Source organism: Saccopteryx leptura, chromosome 5 (genome assembly GCF_036850995.1).
Source record: "Saccopteryx leptura isolate mSacLep1 chromosome 5, mSacLep1_pri_phased_curated, whole genome shotgun sequence".
NCBI classification, from domain to species: Eukaryota; Metazoa; Chordata; class Mammalia; order Chiroptera; family Emballonuridae; genus Saccopteryx; species Saccopteryx leptura.
The window spans coordinates 181361362-181376457 of NC_089507.1; the positions used below are offsets into that span (position 1 = coordinate 181361362).

Consider the following 15096-nt stretch of genomic DNA (forward strand, 5'->3'; position numbering starts at 1 on the left):
TGACATGTACTGAACACAAAGCAACCTGTTGGTTAATTCCTGGCCCATACAGACTGTGTGAGATAAAATTGTGTAAGCTGCTACACTTAGGATTTATTTGTTATGGAGCAATAGATGACTGATATACTGACTCTTATTTTTATTTTTTATTTTTTTACAGAGACAGAAAGAGAGAGTCAGAGAGAGGGATAGACAGGGACAGACAGACAGGAACGGAGAGAGATGAGAAGCATCAATCATTAGTTTTTTGTTGTGACACCTTAGTTGTTCATTGATTGCTTTCTCATATGTGCCTTGACCGTGGGGCTACAGCAGACCGAGCAACCCCTTGCTCAAGGCAGCAATCTTGAGTCCAAGCTGGTGAGCTTTTGCTCAAACCAGATGAGCCCGCGCTCAAGCAGGCAACCTTGGGACCTCGAACCTGGGTCCTCCGCATCCCAGTCCGACGCTCTATCCACTGCGCCACTGCCTGGTCAGGCTACTGACAAAATTTAATTCCCATTTTTAAGCAAAATTGTTCGTTCTCTTATATAAATATATCCTGAGGTATTTGGCATGATATTCAGATAAGAGGAATGACAGTCACTTCTAGGAGGTGCACTTCAGGTCATTTTTTTGGTCCTTTTTTATATTTTTGAATTACTTTGTGTGACAAGCATGTACCATTAAAGTTAAAAACAAAGCAAGGACTGAGCGGCCGGGCCTGGGCACAGAGCGTGTCATCACCGGGCGCAGAGCGCTGCATGCTCACAGGAAGCAGGCGCACCACTCCTTCAGGCAGTTGGAGCTCTCCTGGGCCTCACACTCCATGGCGCCGCAGCAACACATGAGCCACCTCTGAAACTCCACTTCGTTCTTGTGCATCAGAAGGAACTGTCCCAGCAGCATGTAGGCCTGTGGGGAAAGGATGGGGCCGGGAGGAAGATGGGAAAGGCTGTAACAAACCTGCTCCGATGTGCTCTTCCTCCCCCAACAGGAGGACCCGCCTGAACATCGAAGGAGGAGCAGATGAGATTCGAGGGGCACTAGCGGTCCCCAAAACTCTTGAGGGGGTGATGGGGGTTTGGGAACAGGCCCTAGGTTAAATGTCCATCCCTTGGGGCAGGGTTGAAGGCTGTCCAGTCTAGGATGAACCAGAGCCTGACCTTCTCAACCTTAACAAGCACATGAATCACCTGGAATCTTGTTGAAAGGCAGGTTCTGACTCAGCAAGTCGGGGTGGGACCTGAGAGCCTGCATTTCTAACATGCTCCTGGCTACTGGTCATCCAAGGACAACATTTTGAGTAGCAAGGGCCTAGAATTCGTCGGATGCTCCCTTCAGGCCTCTGATCTTGTATCTGATCTTGTATTTCTCTCTCTCTCTCTCTCTCTTACACACACACACACACACACACACACACACACACACACACACACACAGCTAGAGATCTCCACTCTGCTGTTTTCTCAATTATTCTAGCAAAGAGTTTCTAGCCTTTGGCACGTTAACGTTTTGGATAATCTGTGTTGGGAAAGAGGGTGGGCATCCTGTGCATTGTAGGAAGTTGAGCAGCATCCCTGGCCTCTACCCACAATGCCAGGAGCACACCCTTACTCCCCCCAAGTTATGACACTCATAACCATCTCCAGACATTGCCAAATGTCCTCTCAGAGATAAAAATCTCCTTTGATTTAGGGCCATTACACACGGGACTAGCAGATGAAGGGCATCTTAGCATCATCCATTGGCTTCGACATGAGAACCTGCAGAACCTGGGCCTCAGTTTCTGCATCTTTTGAAGGCACATATGATGCGCTGTCCCATCCTGCAAATGGAATTGAGTTCGCTGTCAGAGCATTAGAATAGTGGAAATTCCTTTTTCATCCTGGATACATAGCCCTGTGGGTGGAGAAGGCATAAACCACACCCATCTTTCCCATATGAAGAGTCTCTGAGGATGCAAAACACGTGTAAAATAGATTCCCAGCCTGACCAGGCAGTGGCTCAGTGGATAGAGCGTTGGACTGAGATGCGGAGGACCCAGGTTTGAAACCCCGAGGTCATTGGCATGAGCGTGGAATCATAGACACGATCCCTTGGTCGCTGGCTTTGAGTGCAAAGGTTGCTGGTTTGAAGCCCAAGGTCGCTGACTTGAGCAAGGGGTCGCTTGCTCTGCTGCAGCCCTTAGTAAAGGCACATATGAGAAAGTAATCAATGAACAACTAAGGAGACTAAGGAGCCTCAACAAAGAGTTGGTGCTTCTCACCTCTCTCCCTTCCTGTCTCTCTGTCCCTATCTGTCCCTCTCTCTGTCTCTCTCTCTGTCTCTGTCACAAAAAAAAAGAAAAAGAAAAATAGATTCCCAGATTCCTAGTCCACAGCATTCTTAGTTTCCTAATGGCCTTCCCCCACAGTGTTTCATTTCTTCTTTACCGTTTTAATCCCACTCTGACTGATGAGCGGCAAGGACCACAAGGAGAGAGACATCCAAGACCCTGTGACCACTCATTGGCCCAGCCACCACACAGCGCAGCCTGGAGATTTAAGGTCACATGACATGCCCATCTCTCAGAGTGGTCTGGGGCTCTCTAGCCTGGAATGGACGAGAACCAGGGTCCACACCTCCAGTTCGGGGCCCTCTCCAGGAAAACCTTCTGCCGTCTCTTTACTTTCAGTTCCATAAAACAAAACGAATTTCATCTTGACCAAAGGGAACATATTTTTAAAAAGAGAAATTAAATAAAAGCTGAATCCAAGTTGTAAACTGTACCTGAGCATCGGAGTTTTTTTTGTTTGTTTGTTTCTTTGTTTGTTTTTTTAGAGTCATGGTTCATTTCTCTCTTCAATGAAAAGAGAAAAGGCCAGGATTTCATGGACATTTAAAACTGCTATTTTAATCATCCTAAAACACAGTAAAGTTGCTTAGAATGATCTCATTTTACTTTGTAAGAATTCTCAAATTTTCAGTAGTAGATTTTACTGAAATGTTTTTAACTGAATGTGTAAAAAAGTTAAAATTTATTGAATGTTAACTGAGATGATTGCTGCAGTGGGTGTGGAGGGGCAGACATAAACACAACAGGATCAAGAACCACAGAGCTTTATCCAAGGAGAGAGAACGTGGATGATGACGATGGATGAGGATGAGAGCAATGGGCACTTCTCAGTGCCTCTGGTAGAGTCCAGGCCCTGGCGCATTTAATCCTGATCCGTCCCATTCTCCAAATAGACTCACAAGGAATCCGAAGGACAAGACTCCTGTTTTCTTCAGTCCCATTTCTGCATATCCCAACTGTCCACAGTCTGGCCAGGTATCTATGGGCTGTCCTTTTGGAGGTCTTGCTGCTGGTATCTGCTGGCCTTCATGTCTCACCAGGCTCAGCAGCCAGGAAGCCAGGGAGTGCCCGGTATGAGGGGCCAGAGGCAAACTCCTTTGGGATCCGCAGGAATGCTATAGGAAGAAGGGCCTTGCCTTGCAGCCTCCAGAGCCAAGTTGCAACCTGACGCTCCCTTCTCCATTTTCTCCCTAGTCTCACCCTGCTACCTCCATCGGTGGGAGGGAAAGTTAGCTTGTTTCACCCTGCTCCCAAGGGAAGTCGGAGTTGTGGGCTCCCATCATGGCTCTGCCAGAAGTCTTCTCGGTTTCTCTGATGGTCCAGAAAGCCAGTCCCTAACCCTGGAGAAGAGAGACTGCCTGCCTCCCTCCTTGGGCCAAGGCTGAGAAAAATCAGGCTGTAAGAATGGTGACGTAGAAACACAGAAGTCCTGGGCAGATGTTCCGACGCTCCCACCACCTTGGACAGTGGCCCAGCAAAGCTGAGGACGCTCATTCTTGTCTGTGACAGCCATACCCACATGGCAGGATGGTGACCCAAGGGCACACTTCCCCTCAACTCCAAGTTCAAACTAAGTCTGGACCATCCTCTAGTTTGCTGTGTCCAACTTCTTGCTAAACAGGAGCAATATTTGTATCTGCACCAGAGCTGGGTTCCTTTGTGTGTGACTCGCAGTCACACCGGGCCTTGCTTGGTTTGCTGCTCCGCTTCTGCCATCTGGAAATTCTTTTCTTTCTGTGATAGAGATAGAGAGAGGGATACATAGGGACAGACAGGCAGGAAAGGAGAGAGATGAGAAGCATCGATTCTTCGTTGTGGCTCCTTAGTTACTCATTGATTGCTTTCTCATATGTGCCTTGACCTGGGGGGGGGGGGCTACAGCAGAATGAGTTACCCCTTGCTCAAGCCAGCGACACTGGGCTTCAAGCCAGAGAGACCTTGGGCTCAAGCCAGTGACCATGGGGTCATCTCGATGATCCCAGGCTCAATCCAGTGACCCTGTGCTCAAGCTGGTGAGACCACACTCAAGCCGGTGACCTCAGGGTTTCAAACCTGGGTCCTCTGTGTCCCAGTCCGGTGTTCTATCAACTGTGCCACCACCTGGTCAGGCCCATCTGGAAATTCTTAATACATGGAAACTAGGGCCTTACATCTTCATTATGCTCTGAGCCTCTCAAGTTAGGTAGCTGGTCCTCGTCCATGCAAATTACAATTTTCAGTCTTCACCATGACACTTAGCCTTCTGAAACAGCGACACGGGGGCTCAGCCCTCTCACTCTCAGGTTCCCGTGGTCCCTTGGTCACAGCTCCCGGCCCTCTCAGCACACAGCATGCGTGCACGTCACTGCCATGAGACTGCACTGTGTGTGAACAACTTCTCTCTTTTTCCCTAACTCAGCTATTTCCAACGTTTTTCCTCTCACGGCAGAAGTCTGCTTGGTTTCTCTGATGGTCCAGAAAGCCAGCCCCTAATCCTGGGGAACAGAAACTGCCCGCCTCCCTCCTTGGGCCATAAACTACTAAAATCCTGTGGCACACCAAAAAATATATTTTTTGTTTATTTGACAAAAAAAAAAGGTATAATTTTGATTAATTCTCATCGGACAGCTACTGTTGTGTTGGCTGTTGTTACTTTTTTTATTTGACAATCTAAGTGAAAAGAGGCCAGTAATCCTGACTAAATAGTCAGGTATGGCATGTTTTAAATTTTTTTGCGGCACACCAGCTGAAAATCTCTGCTCTAACTGGGCGTTGGTTTTTTTTTTTTTTTTTTTTTTTTTTTTTTTTTCATTTTTCTGAAGCTGGAAACGGGGATAGACAGTCAGACAGACTCCCGCATGCGCCCGACCGGGATCCACCCGGCACGCCCACCAGGGGCGGTGCTCTGCCCCCCAGGGGGCGATGCTCTGCCCATCCTGGGCGTCGCCATATTGCGACCAGAGCCACTCTAGCGCCTGAGGCAGAGGCCACAGAGCCATGCCCAGCGCCCGGGCCATCTTTGCTCCAATGGAGCCTTGGCTGCGGGAGGGGAAGAGAGAGACAGAGAGGAAAGCGCGGCGGAGGGGTGGAGAAGCAAATGGGCGCTTCTCCTATGTGCCCTGGCCGGGAATCGAACCCGGGTCCTCCGCACGCTAGGCCGACGCTCTACCGCTGAGCCAACCGGCCAGGGCCTGGGCGTTGGTTTTAGAGCCGTCACGGCCACTGATAGCCAGTGACAGCCTGGCTAATTCAGTATCTTTTTCCGGTCATTTCCAGTTTATTTATTTATTTTTATTTTAGAGAGAGGAGAGAGGAGAGGAGTAGGGAAGCATGAACTCGTAATAGTTGCTTCTTGCCTTGACCAGGCAAGCCCGGGGTTTTGAACCGGTGACTTCAGCATTCCAGGTTGTCACTTTATACACTGTGCCATCACAGGCCCATTATTTTCAGTGCAAAACTCCTTGTCTTTAGTGTGAATGCTCCATCCAATGCAGGATTTGTCCCTTCTCCTTTCTTTTCCTTGTCTCCCTGGGGCAAACATACTAAAAATAATTATTTGTTTATCTGAAATGTAACTGGGCATCCTTATCTTTACCTGGCAACCCTATGCAGGAGAACCCCAAACATGGGTGACCGCCTGTCCAGGAGCCTGTCTGCCCAGATTCAAATGTTTCCTCTCTCACCTTTAGTGACCATGAGTGAATCATGTGTTTGCTCTATGTTTCCATTCCCCGTTGGTAACATGGAGATGATTATACCTTATAGGATTTTTTTGATGGTTAAATAAAATATACATGATACACTTAAAACAGTGCCCTGTGCTAGGAAAGATTTGGGTCCTGACTGGTTGGTTCAGAGGTAGAGCATTGGCCTGGCATGCGGAAATCCTGGGTTCAATTCCCGGTCATCTGCTTCTCCACCCCTCCCTCCCTCTGTCTCTTCCTTTCCCACAGCCGTGGCTTGAATGAATGAGTTGGCCCCAGGTGCTGAGGATGGGTTCATGGCCTTGCCTCTGTGCTGAAATAGCTTGGTTGCCAAGAAATGGAGCAGCGGCCCTAGATGGGCAGAACATTAGCCCAAGACGGGGGTTGCTGGGTGGATCTAGTTGGGGCATGTGTGGGAGTCTGTCTCTCTGCCTCCCTGCCTCTCACTTTATAAAAAAAACAACAAAAACAGGAGAGATTTGGGGAACAGGTGGAACATAGAATATTTACTCTGCTCTGATCTTCCAAGCATCTTTCAAGAGGAAGATTTTGGCTCCAGGTTATGGTTTTATAGTTTCTTCAAAGAACTGACCAGAGTCTCTCAGCTGTTAGATTTACTTCCACCTGTTGGAATAACTCTAGGATTATCCCCAGAGTAATGCATCTTCCCCCGCAAGACACTGCCTGTAAACTGAATTTAATGAGTGCCTAGAAATTCCCTCACTCCCGGGAGGGAGTTCCACAGGGAGAGGAGGAGTACACAGAACGTTGAGCCATCATCTGCCTTGGAGTAGGTGTGGGAGTGCACCAAAGGCAAGCTGTGTCTCTAACTTAATGAGTGTGTGTGTGTCTCAGTCCACATGTGCAAAAACTAGCCAACAGTATGGATATCAGCAAGGGTCCCACTGAATACTCAGTGGCTTCAGAAACAGAAGCCTGTAAGGCTGAGGTAGATGAGCAGGAGGAAAGCTTACTTCCCACAATGGTGGGCTGTAAGGGGGCCTAGGGGGACAAGGGTCTATTTCAAGAGGGGCCTCAGGTCTGCAGGAGGGAGGTCCCACGTGTTCATGGACATTCTGGCTGGAGTGTGGAGATGGGTGCACAATGGGACAGAAGAATACGGGATAGAGGTAGAGCTAGGCTGTGGAAAGCTTGAGCTTTTTATGCATAATGTATTTTCCTTTCTCTTAACTCCTCTCTGCCAGCCCTTCCGCCATTAGATCTAAACCAATGTTGTCCAGTAGAAACCTAATGTGAGCTGGCCACATAGGTAGTTTTTAATTTTGTAGCAGCCACAGCAAAAGGGGGGAGAGAAACAGGTGAAATTCATTCTAATAATGTTTTCTTTTCTCCCATAGTTCTAAAATATTATCATTTCAACATATAATCAATAATATGGTAACCAAAAATATTGATGAGATCCTTTGAATTTTTTAAGTCTTTACAATTGCAGTACCAGCCCTAGCTGGTTGGCTCAGTGAATAGAGCGCCAGCCCAGAGTGTGGACATCCAGGTTCGATTCCCAGTCAGAACACATATGAGAAGTGACCATCTGCTTCTCTCCTGCTCTCTCTCTCCCTTCTCTCTCTTCTCCTCCCACAGCCAGTGGCTCGATTGGTTTGAATGTTGGCACGAGACACTGAGGACGGCTCTGTTGATTCAGGCATCAGTCCCAGACAGGGGTTGCGGGTAGATCCTGGTGGGGTCACATGCGGGAGTGTGTCTCTCTATCTCCCTTCCTCTCACCTAAAAAAATTGCAGTGTGTTTTTTATATTTTTAGCACATCTTAATTCAGACAGATGTTCACCAGTACAGTGGCAATTATATTGGACAGTAGAGAGCTAGGTCTTCAGGCCAAAGCGGATTGCCACAGAGAAGGGCAGGTATGAAATCACCCTGAGAGAATGCAGCCAAATATTTGACCTTTGGGTTCCTGGAGACTGGGTGAATCCGCAGCAGGGATCTGGGCTCCAGTGTCCTTGTGTCTTGGGAGAGTGTTGATGGTCAGACAAGTAGGTGAGGGCAGCTCATGGTCTGCACCCAGTGGGTCAGCACAAAGGGTACGGAAACAGCCAGTGCTCCTGAGACAAGGCCAAGAAAGCTGTGACAACGACAGCCTCGACTGGGCAGCAAGTTCTTGGATGCCTAAAAATTTCTCAGTCAATTCATTCCTTTGTCTTAAACCTGCCTACCACTCCACCTGCAATCCTCCCTAAAAACACAGTTAAGCTGGAAACACAAAACTATCAGGACAGAAGACAAATCAGTGGTTGCCAGGGACCGACGGTGGGGAACATGAAGGTCACAGGGGACATTTTGGAGTGAGAACCTTGTTTAATGTCTTGATTGTGGCAGTGGCTACTTGAGTGCATGCATCTGTCAAAGCTTGCAGAACTGTGTACTAAAAAGGCTAAATTTACTGTTATGTAAATAAAATAATTTTTTTAAATGATGAATATGGCTGACCAACAACAAAACCTCACAATATTGGAAAGACTGAACCCTGGTTACCCCGGGGAGTGGGGCTGGCACTGGTCTGAAGAGGCACAAGAGAGCCATCTGGAATCCTGGAGGTATCTGACCATCAGGTCCAGATAGTGTGTCCATGGATGGATAAATATCTGTCAAAATTCATTGAGCTGAACTCTTTGTGTCTGTGTAATTTTGCTATACCCCAGTAGAAAAGTAAAAGGGACAATCATTTATTTTTTAAAAGAATGTTTGTTTAACTTACAAACGTCTCCCTCATCAGACTCGCTACTTTATGAAGTGCACAGGAATAGGCCTCACTCCTTTATCTGAGAGGAAAGATGAACGTCCCTCAGTTGTGGAGCTCCAGCTTTCTAACACTATCACCTATGGCAGGGGTCCCCAAACTTTTTACACAGGGGGCCAGTTCACTGTCCCTCAGACCATTGGAGGGCCAGACTATAAAAAAAACTATGAATAAATCCCTATGCACACTGCACATATCTTATTTTAAAGTAAAAAAACAAAACAGGAACAAATACAATATTTAAAATAAAGAACAAGTAAATTTAAATCAACAAACTGATCAGTATTTCAATGAGAACTATGCTCCTCTCACTGACCACCAATGAAAGAGGTGCCCCTTCCGAAGTGCACTGGGGCCGGATAAATGGCCTCAGGAGGCTGCATGCGGCCCGCGGGCCTTAGTTTGGGGACCCCTGACCTATGGGATGTTTAATTGGCTGCTAGGTTGGGGTGATATTCAGAATATTTAACGTCTGATGCAAAGCAGCGTGTCAAACAGAAAACCACAGGCCCAGAAGTTCAGATTCCTCCTGGAAACGGCCGTGTGCTGCGCGAAACAAACTGCTTCTCAGGTGTGCACACAGCATTTCCAGCCGCATTGGGTGTTTCCGCACTATTTTCCTGCCTGGCGCTGTAGACGACTTTGAAACTGAAGGGAGTAAGCAGGAGTAGTTCTGTTGGTGCCTCTCTCTCTCTCTTTTTTTTTTTTTTTGTATTTTTCTGAAGCTGGAAACGGGGAGAGACAGTCAGACAGGCTTACCGCATGCGCCCGACGCCCACCAGGGGCCACGCTCTGCCCACCAGGGGGCGATGCTCTGCCCCTCTGGGGCGTCGCTCTGCCACGACCAGAGCCACTCTAGCTCCTGGGGCAGAGGCCAAGGAGCCATCCCCAGCGCCCGGGCCATCTTTGCTCCAATGGAGCCTTGGCTGCGGGAGGGGAAGAGAGAGACAGAGAGGAAGGGGGGGGGGTGGAGAAGCAAATGGGCGCTTCTCCTATGTGGCCTGGCCGGGAATCGAACCCGGGTCCCCCGCACGCCAGGCCGACGCTCTACCGCTGAGCCAACCGGCCAGGGCCTATTGGTGCCTCTCTTGATAGAGCGTGCAGGTTCTCTGTGAACTTCCCGTTTGCCTCTGTATGTGCTCACTCTCTTTGGGTGCTCATTGGGCCCATCTCCCATTCTTTCCTAAAGTCCCAAGCAGCTTTATAATAGCACATTGGAAACAATTACATTGAAGAGAATGCTCAGATTCCACTAGACAGCCTTAAGGCCATTCTGGGGCAGTGAGTGACATTTTCAAACAATGCACGTCCACTTACTCTGCTGTAGACCCCAGGCTACTGGTACTCCACCTGCCATGGCCAGGTTGGTGCCCTGCTTGGGGGAAGTGAGACCCACAGGTCTCTTTACGGGGGTGGGGAGTGCACCCAAATCATCCATCCCAACAGCCAGACTCAGGCAGCTGGCTCACCTCTGTCGACCCCTGGGTGTTTGAACACCAAGAGAATCATGCCTGGCTCAGCTGCTCCGAGTCAAAGAGATTCAGCTTTCCCATCATCTGCCGGCCCTGGAGGCTGCCCAAACACGCAGGGTCAGACCACAGAAGCACGTGGCGTCCTGCCAAGTGGCAGCTTTGCTCTCTTATGGCCACTTATAGGGACATGTGGCAGTGGCTGCCATCTGGCAGGACTAGGGGAAGAGAGGTTGGGAAGAGAAGTTGGAGAAATAAGGAAAAAAGAATTACCTTGTTGAAACCTTTGGTGGTCAAATTGGCCGCAAGTTCATGGCTGATCCCATCTACCCAGATAACATCCTTTTCTCCGATGGGCTCAGAGAGGAAAGCTCTCAACCTGGGAGACATGTGATCCATTTTCTGCAATAGCAGTGGAGGAAAAGGGTTAAAAAGTGGCTGGCTGCTCCCAGTGCTAGTGGATGGTGGGGGACCCCCTCAGCCTACAGAGGGACAGAGGGACCGAGGGCAGGTTTCCTTTCAGCTTCCAGATTTATTGGGGAGTCTTAGATGCCGGGTGCCATGCCCAGCACTGAACGCGTTTTCCCATCCATTTCCACCTGGATGGACTAAGATGTGTGACGATGGACTAAGATGTGTGACGATGGCCGCAGATGAGTCCAATTAAACCCCACAAAGGGTGTGCTGATCCTAACTGCAATGATCCTTTTCAGCTCTTCCCATCCTAAATGCTTAAACGTTACTTCTCTTAGCTAATTACCCTACCTTCTTAATCATACAACATGTTTCATACTTTTATTTTTAACGTTTATCACACTTTATAATAGTTGGTTGTTTGGTTGCAAGTGACAGAAAACACTTAAACTGGATCAAATATTAAAGATGACAATATAACAAAAGCCCAAGAGTAAAGGTGGGTGCGGTACAGTTAGGTCACAGCTCTGTTTCTCTGGTTCTTTCCATTTTTTCCTCCTCGTGTTTGCTTCAATCTCGGTGTTTCCCTCATGGTGGTGAAACAGCTGCTCCAGCGCTTACATTCCCCAGCAATGGTCCCCCGAAAAAAGGAGGAGAGGGAAGGTGTCTCTGAGGAGTCCCAAACAGAGCCTCGTTCCATCTTGAAGGTCTGCATGGAGTCGCCATGTAAGCTCAGTGTCAGCCGTACACCCCAGTCCCAGACCTAGGAGTGGAGTTGACTTTCTCTAACCCACATGTAAGCTGGGAGTTTGAGCATAGTTATCTGAATAAAATCAGGATTATTATTCAGAATTGGTGAGATGGGTGTTAGAGCAGTAACCATAACATCCCACTATGGCCCACCCTTTTTGTGAACCAACATTCCTACACTCTCCTTCCCTTACATAATCATCAGAAATACCCATACTCAGCTAAAAAAGACTTACCCTTAACACCAGAGGGTAAAGTCCTATGATTCAGCCAGTTACTGGATTCAATGCAAGTTCATATTTTCTAAAAGATGCATCATACTCTCCATTGTGTCTGAAAGTAGCTACTGATGGAATGGTAATCTATGAATGAATTCTGAAGTTCACCACCACCACCATAGCCAACAATGCCAAGAAAAACCCAGGATACCTGCTCTAAGCACTTCCAGAATAAAACTTCTGCATTGGATAAAGGGAGAATGGGAAACACATTCAGTTTTCATTGGTAAATAGTGCATACAATATTGAGAACATAATGGGGATTCCTTATTCTGGTAGTAAAGCAAGTTCCTCAGTCAGACGAGATGGCAGCCCCCAGGTCTGGGTTCGAGTGAGTCTCCTCGGTCTACTGTCTTGTTAACATCTGAGTGGGCCTGAGGCTGATGCCTTCCAAGGAGAGTCACTGTTTTAATGCCCCACTTCTTGTAGGTACCACTTCAGAAATTACCAGGGTAGGCAATCTCAGGCCATAACTGGCCACTTTCTTTGACAATTCAGCTCCTCTAAGAATTTAATGGGTTTCTTCTATTCAAGTTCATGGGCTGGAAGTTCAAGCTGAGATGCTGACCTCCACATCCCTGATCTGGCAGCTGGTCTCTGTGCCCTACCCATTGCCCTGCTCCTCAGCCTCGTGGCATCTTCCTTCCTCTCTGAAGTGGGAGGTACCTCAAATTTGTCCCTTGCCCCCCCCCCCCAGCTGTATCCCAGCTGCATCTTCACAATAAGTCATACGCCTTCTTTATCAGGCTGGACATCCTTAAACAAGATGCTCGGAAGAGACTTGGGAACTGGGGTTAAATCTTTTGCTAAATCACCCAATTTATTGCCTGTATTCCAACTTTAAACAGGAAAATCAGCTTCCCAACCCAGAAGGATTTGCTCCTCAATGTCCAGTCACTTGAGACTGCAGGCCACACACAGAAAGGCTCTCTCAAAGCAAAGCTGAGTTTTCATCCCTCTTCACTCTCAAAGGGCCACCCTCCCCCTAAATATGAGTCTTCTAGGACCTCAGTGAAGACTACCAGAGGCAGTTAACATCCCAAGTATTTCCCAGGATGATGGTAGAAAGTCTGTATCCCAGGAAACAATAGGGCCACCGTACCAGCCATTTTGCTCGGCCAGGATCTCTGTCTGCCTAGTTGGAGTAAAGATGTCTTCACTGCTCTCTGCGTGCACATCCCCTCTCGGCCAGCCCACATTTAAGGTTTGCTCATTGTCATATCCTCTTAATTTATGATGCAAGCAGCAGAAAATCCAGGCCAGTTTACACAGTAGGAGGCTTTATTAGCATAAGCTACCCCAAAGTCCAGGGGTAAATCACGTGAGGCCCGATCAAGACTTCATCTTGATTGTCCTGCAACACTGTTGACTCATCCTTTCTTCATGTATTGGCTTAGCCCTCAGCTAGACTCTTCACAGAAATAATAGGGCTGCAGCAGGGCCTGCCACAGTTTTTGCAGGCTACACCCCACCCCGCAAAGAAAAATATTGTTTTCTCCTAGAAGCCACCAACAAACACCTTCTTCAGTTCAAATCATCATATGCCAGGCTCTAGGACGTTATCTATGGCCTAATATGAGTGTCCTACCTCTGGTTCAGAAAGTGAATCTGTCACCTACAAAGCACATAGGCTAGAGGGTGGGGCACAAAATTAGGGTGTTGCCATGTTATTTATGGAAGGGGGGGTAGCTTCCCTATGCCACAAGAGAGGACGAACTTAGAAGAGCAACCCAGCGTCCACTACATATTCCCCAGTAGATCATGAGGTTCAAAGGGCCACGGCTGTTTCTAAGGGCCTTTGCTCCCCACCTAAGCCCCCACCCCAGTGTCTGGTACAGAGCCTCACACATGGTGAGCACTCGATGACATAAATGACTGAGGCGGCCATTGCTTTTAAATGCCTCTCTTCCCCAGCACTTGCCTGTCTCCACGCTCCCAATTCTCCTCTAGATGTTTCTGTAAAGTCGAGCTCCTCCATAAGCCTTCCTGCCCCTAGATGTTTTGTGACACTTCAGATGAAATGACACTTTCATGTACTGGGTCTGCAGGCACTGAGTTTAAGTCAGGAGCTCCTAAGGAACATGGATGGTCTTAACATGTTGGCTGATTCTAGGAAAGGAAACCAAAGGCAAGAGATGTTGCCCAGGGTCCCCTGACTCTGTGGGTCTCAAATACACAAATGTGAGAGCAGCAAATACATTATTATTATTATTTATTGATATTTTTTTTTGTATTTTTCTGAAGTTGGAAACGGGGAGGCAGTCAGACAGACTCCTGCATGCGCCCGACCGGGATCCACCCGGCATGCTCACCAGGGGGCGATGCTCTGCCCATCTGGGGCGTTGCTCTGTTGCAACCAGAGCCATTCTAGTGCCTGAGGCAGAGGCCACAGAGCCATTCTCAGCGCCCGGGCCAGCTTTGCTCCAATGGAGCCTTGGCTGCCAGAGGGGAAGAGAGAGACAGAGAGGAAGGAGAGGGGGAGGGGTGGAGAAGCAGATGGGCGCTTCTCCTGTGTGCCCTGGCCGGGAATTGAACCTGGGACTCCTGCACACCAGGCCGACACTCTACCACTGAGCCAACCGGCCAGGGCCACAAATACATTATTATAAGAGGGCATTGATCTCTCTCTCTCTCTAACAGCTGACTATGAAGCTCACTCTTAATCTGTCAAAATATGTTAATGGGTGACCTCTGCAACACCCATCACCTCACGGACAATGAACCAGGCAGGGTTGGTGGCCCAGTTCAGGGAGGGCAAGTGAGAGACTGGGACTTCTGAGTAGTTGGAAGAGCTCCCCAACTCGGCTGAGGGAAAATTCCATTCGCTGTCCATGTAGGCCAGCTGTTAAGTTAAACCCCTCTGCCTAGTACAAGAATAAATGGAAACAACAATATCATTATCAGTGTACCAACGGCCTCTAAGACAGGTAATGATTAGCAACACCTTGTGTGTGTTTGCTTTTCTCACACACCTGATCTCGCTTTGATCCTTGAAACACTCTGGAGCTCGAGAATTAATTTCACCCCAAGGACCCACTGAGCAAATGGTCTCTGTGTTCTTTAGGGAACCTTGGTCTGAGACAGTGGTTCTCAACTAGGGGCAAACTGCCCACCAACCCTCCATAACATTTGGCAATGTGTCTGAGGACACTTTTGGTTGTCGCAACTGAGGGAAGGAAAAGTGTGATTGGCATCTGATGGGTAGAGGTCAAGGTTGTTGCTAAACATCCTATAATGTACACAACAACCCCTTACCCCCAGAGAATTATCCTGCCCCCATGTTCCTAGTGCCAAGGCTGATAAACCCTTGGCTACAAGTAACAGAAACCCTTAATCAAACAGTTAAACAATAAATGCCTTTCTAACCTCACATTAGCAGAAATCCACTGGGGAGATAGATCCAGGATA

At 48.2% G+C, this 15096-nt stretch overlaps 1 protein-coding gene across 2 annotated transcripts in view; it reads right to left on the reverse strand.

Annotated features, from left to right (window-relative positions):
* Positions 1 to 627: 627 nt before the first annotated feature.
* BANF2 (BANF family member 2) overlaps positions 628 to 15096 on the reverse strand; it is a 33610-nt gene continuing 19141 nt past the window's right edge. For both annotated transcript variants that reach the window (XM_066385759.1, XM_066385758.1), the window contains exons 2-3: positions 10520 to 10648; positions 628 to 894 (exon numbers count right to left, since the gene is read on the reverse strand). In XM_066385759.1, the coding sequence (XP_066241856.1) occupies positions 748 to 894; positions 10520 to 10645 (273 nt within the window). In that variant the 5' untranslated portion in view covers positions 10646 to 10648 and the 3' untranslated portion in view covers positions 628 to 747. The remainder of the gene's footprint in view (positions 895 to 10519; positions 10649 to 15096) is intronic.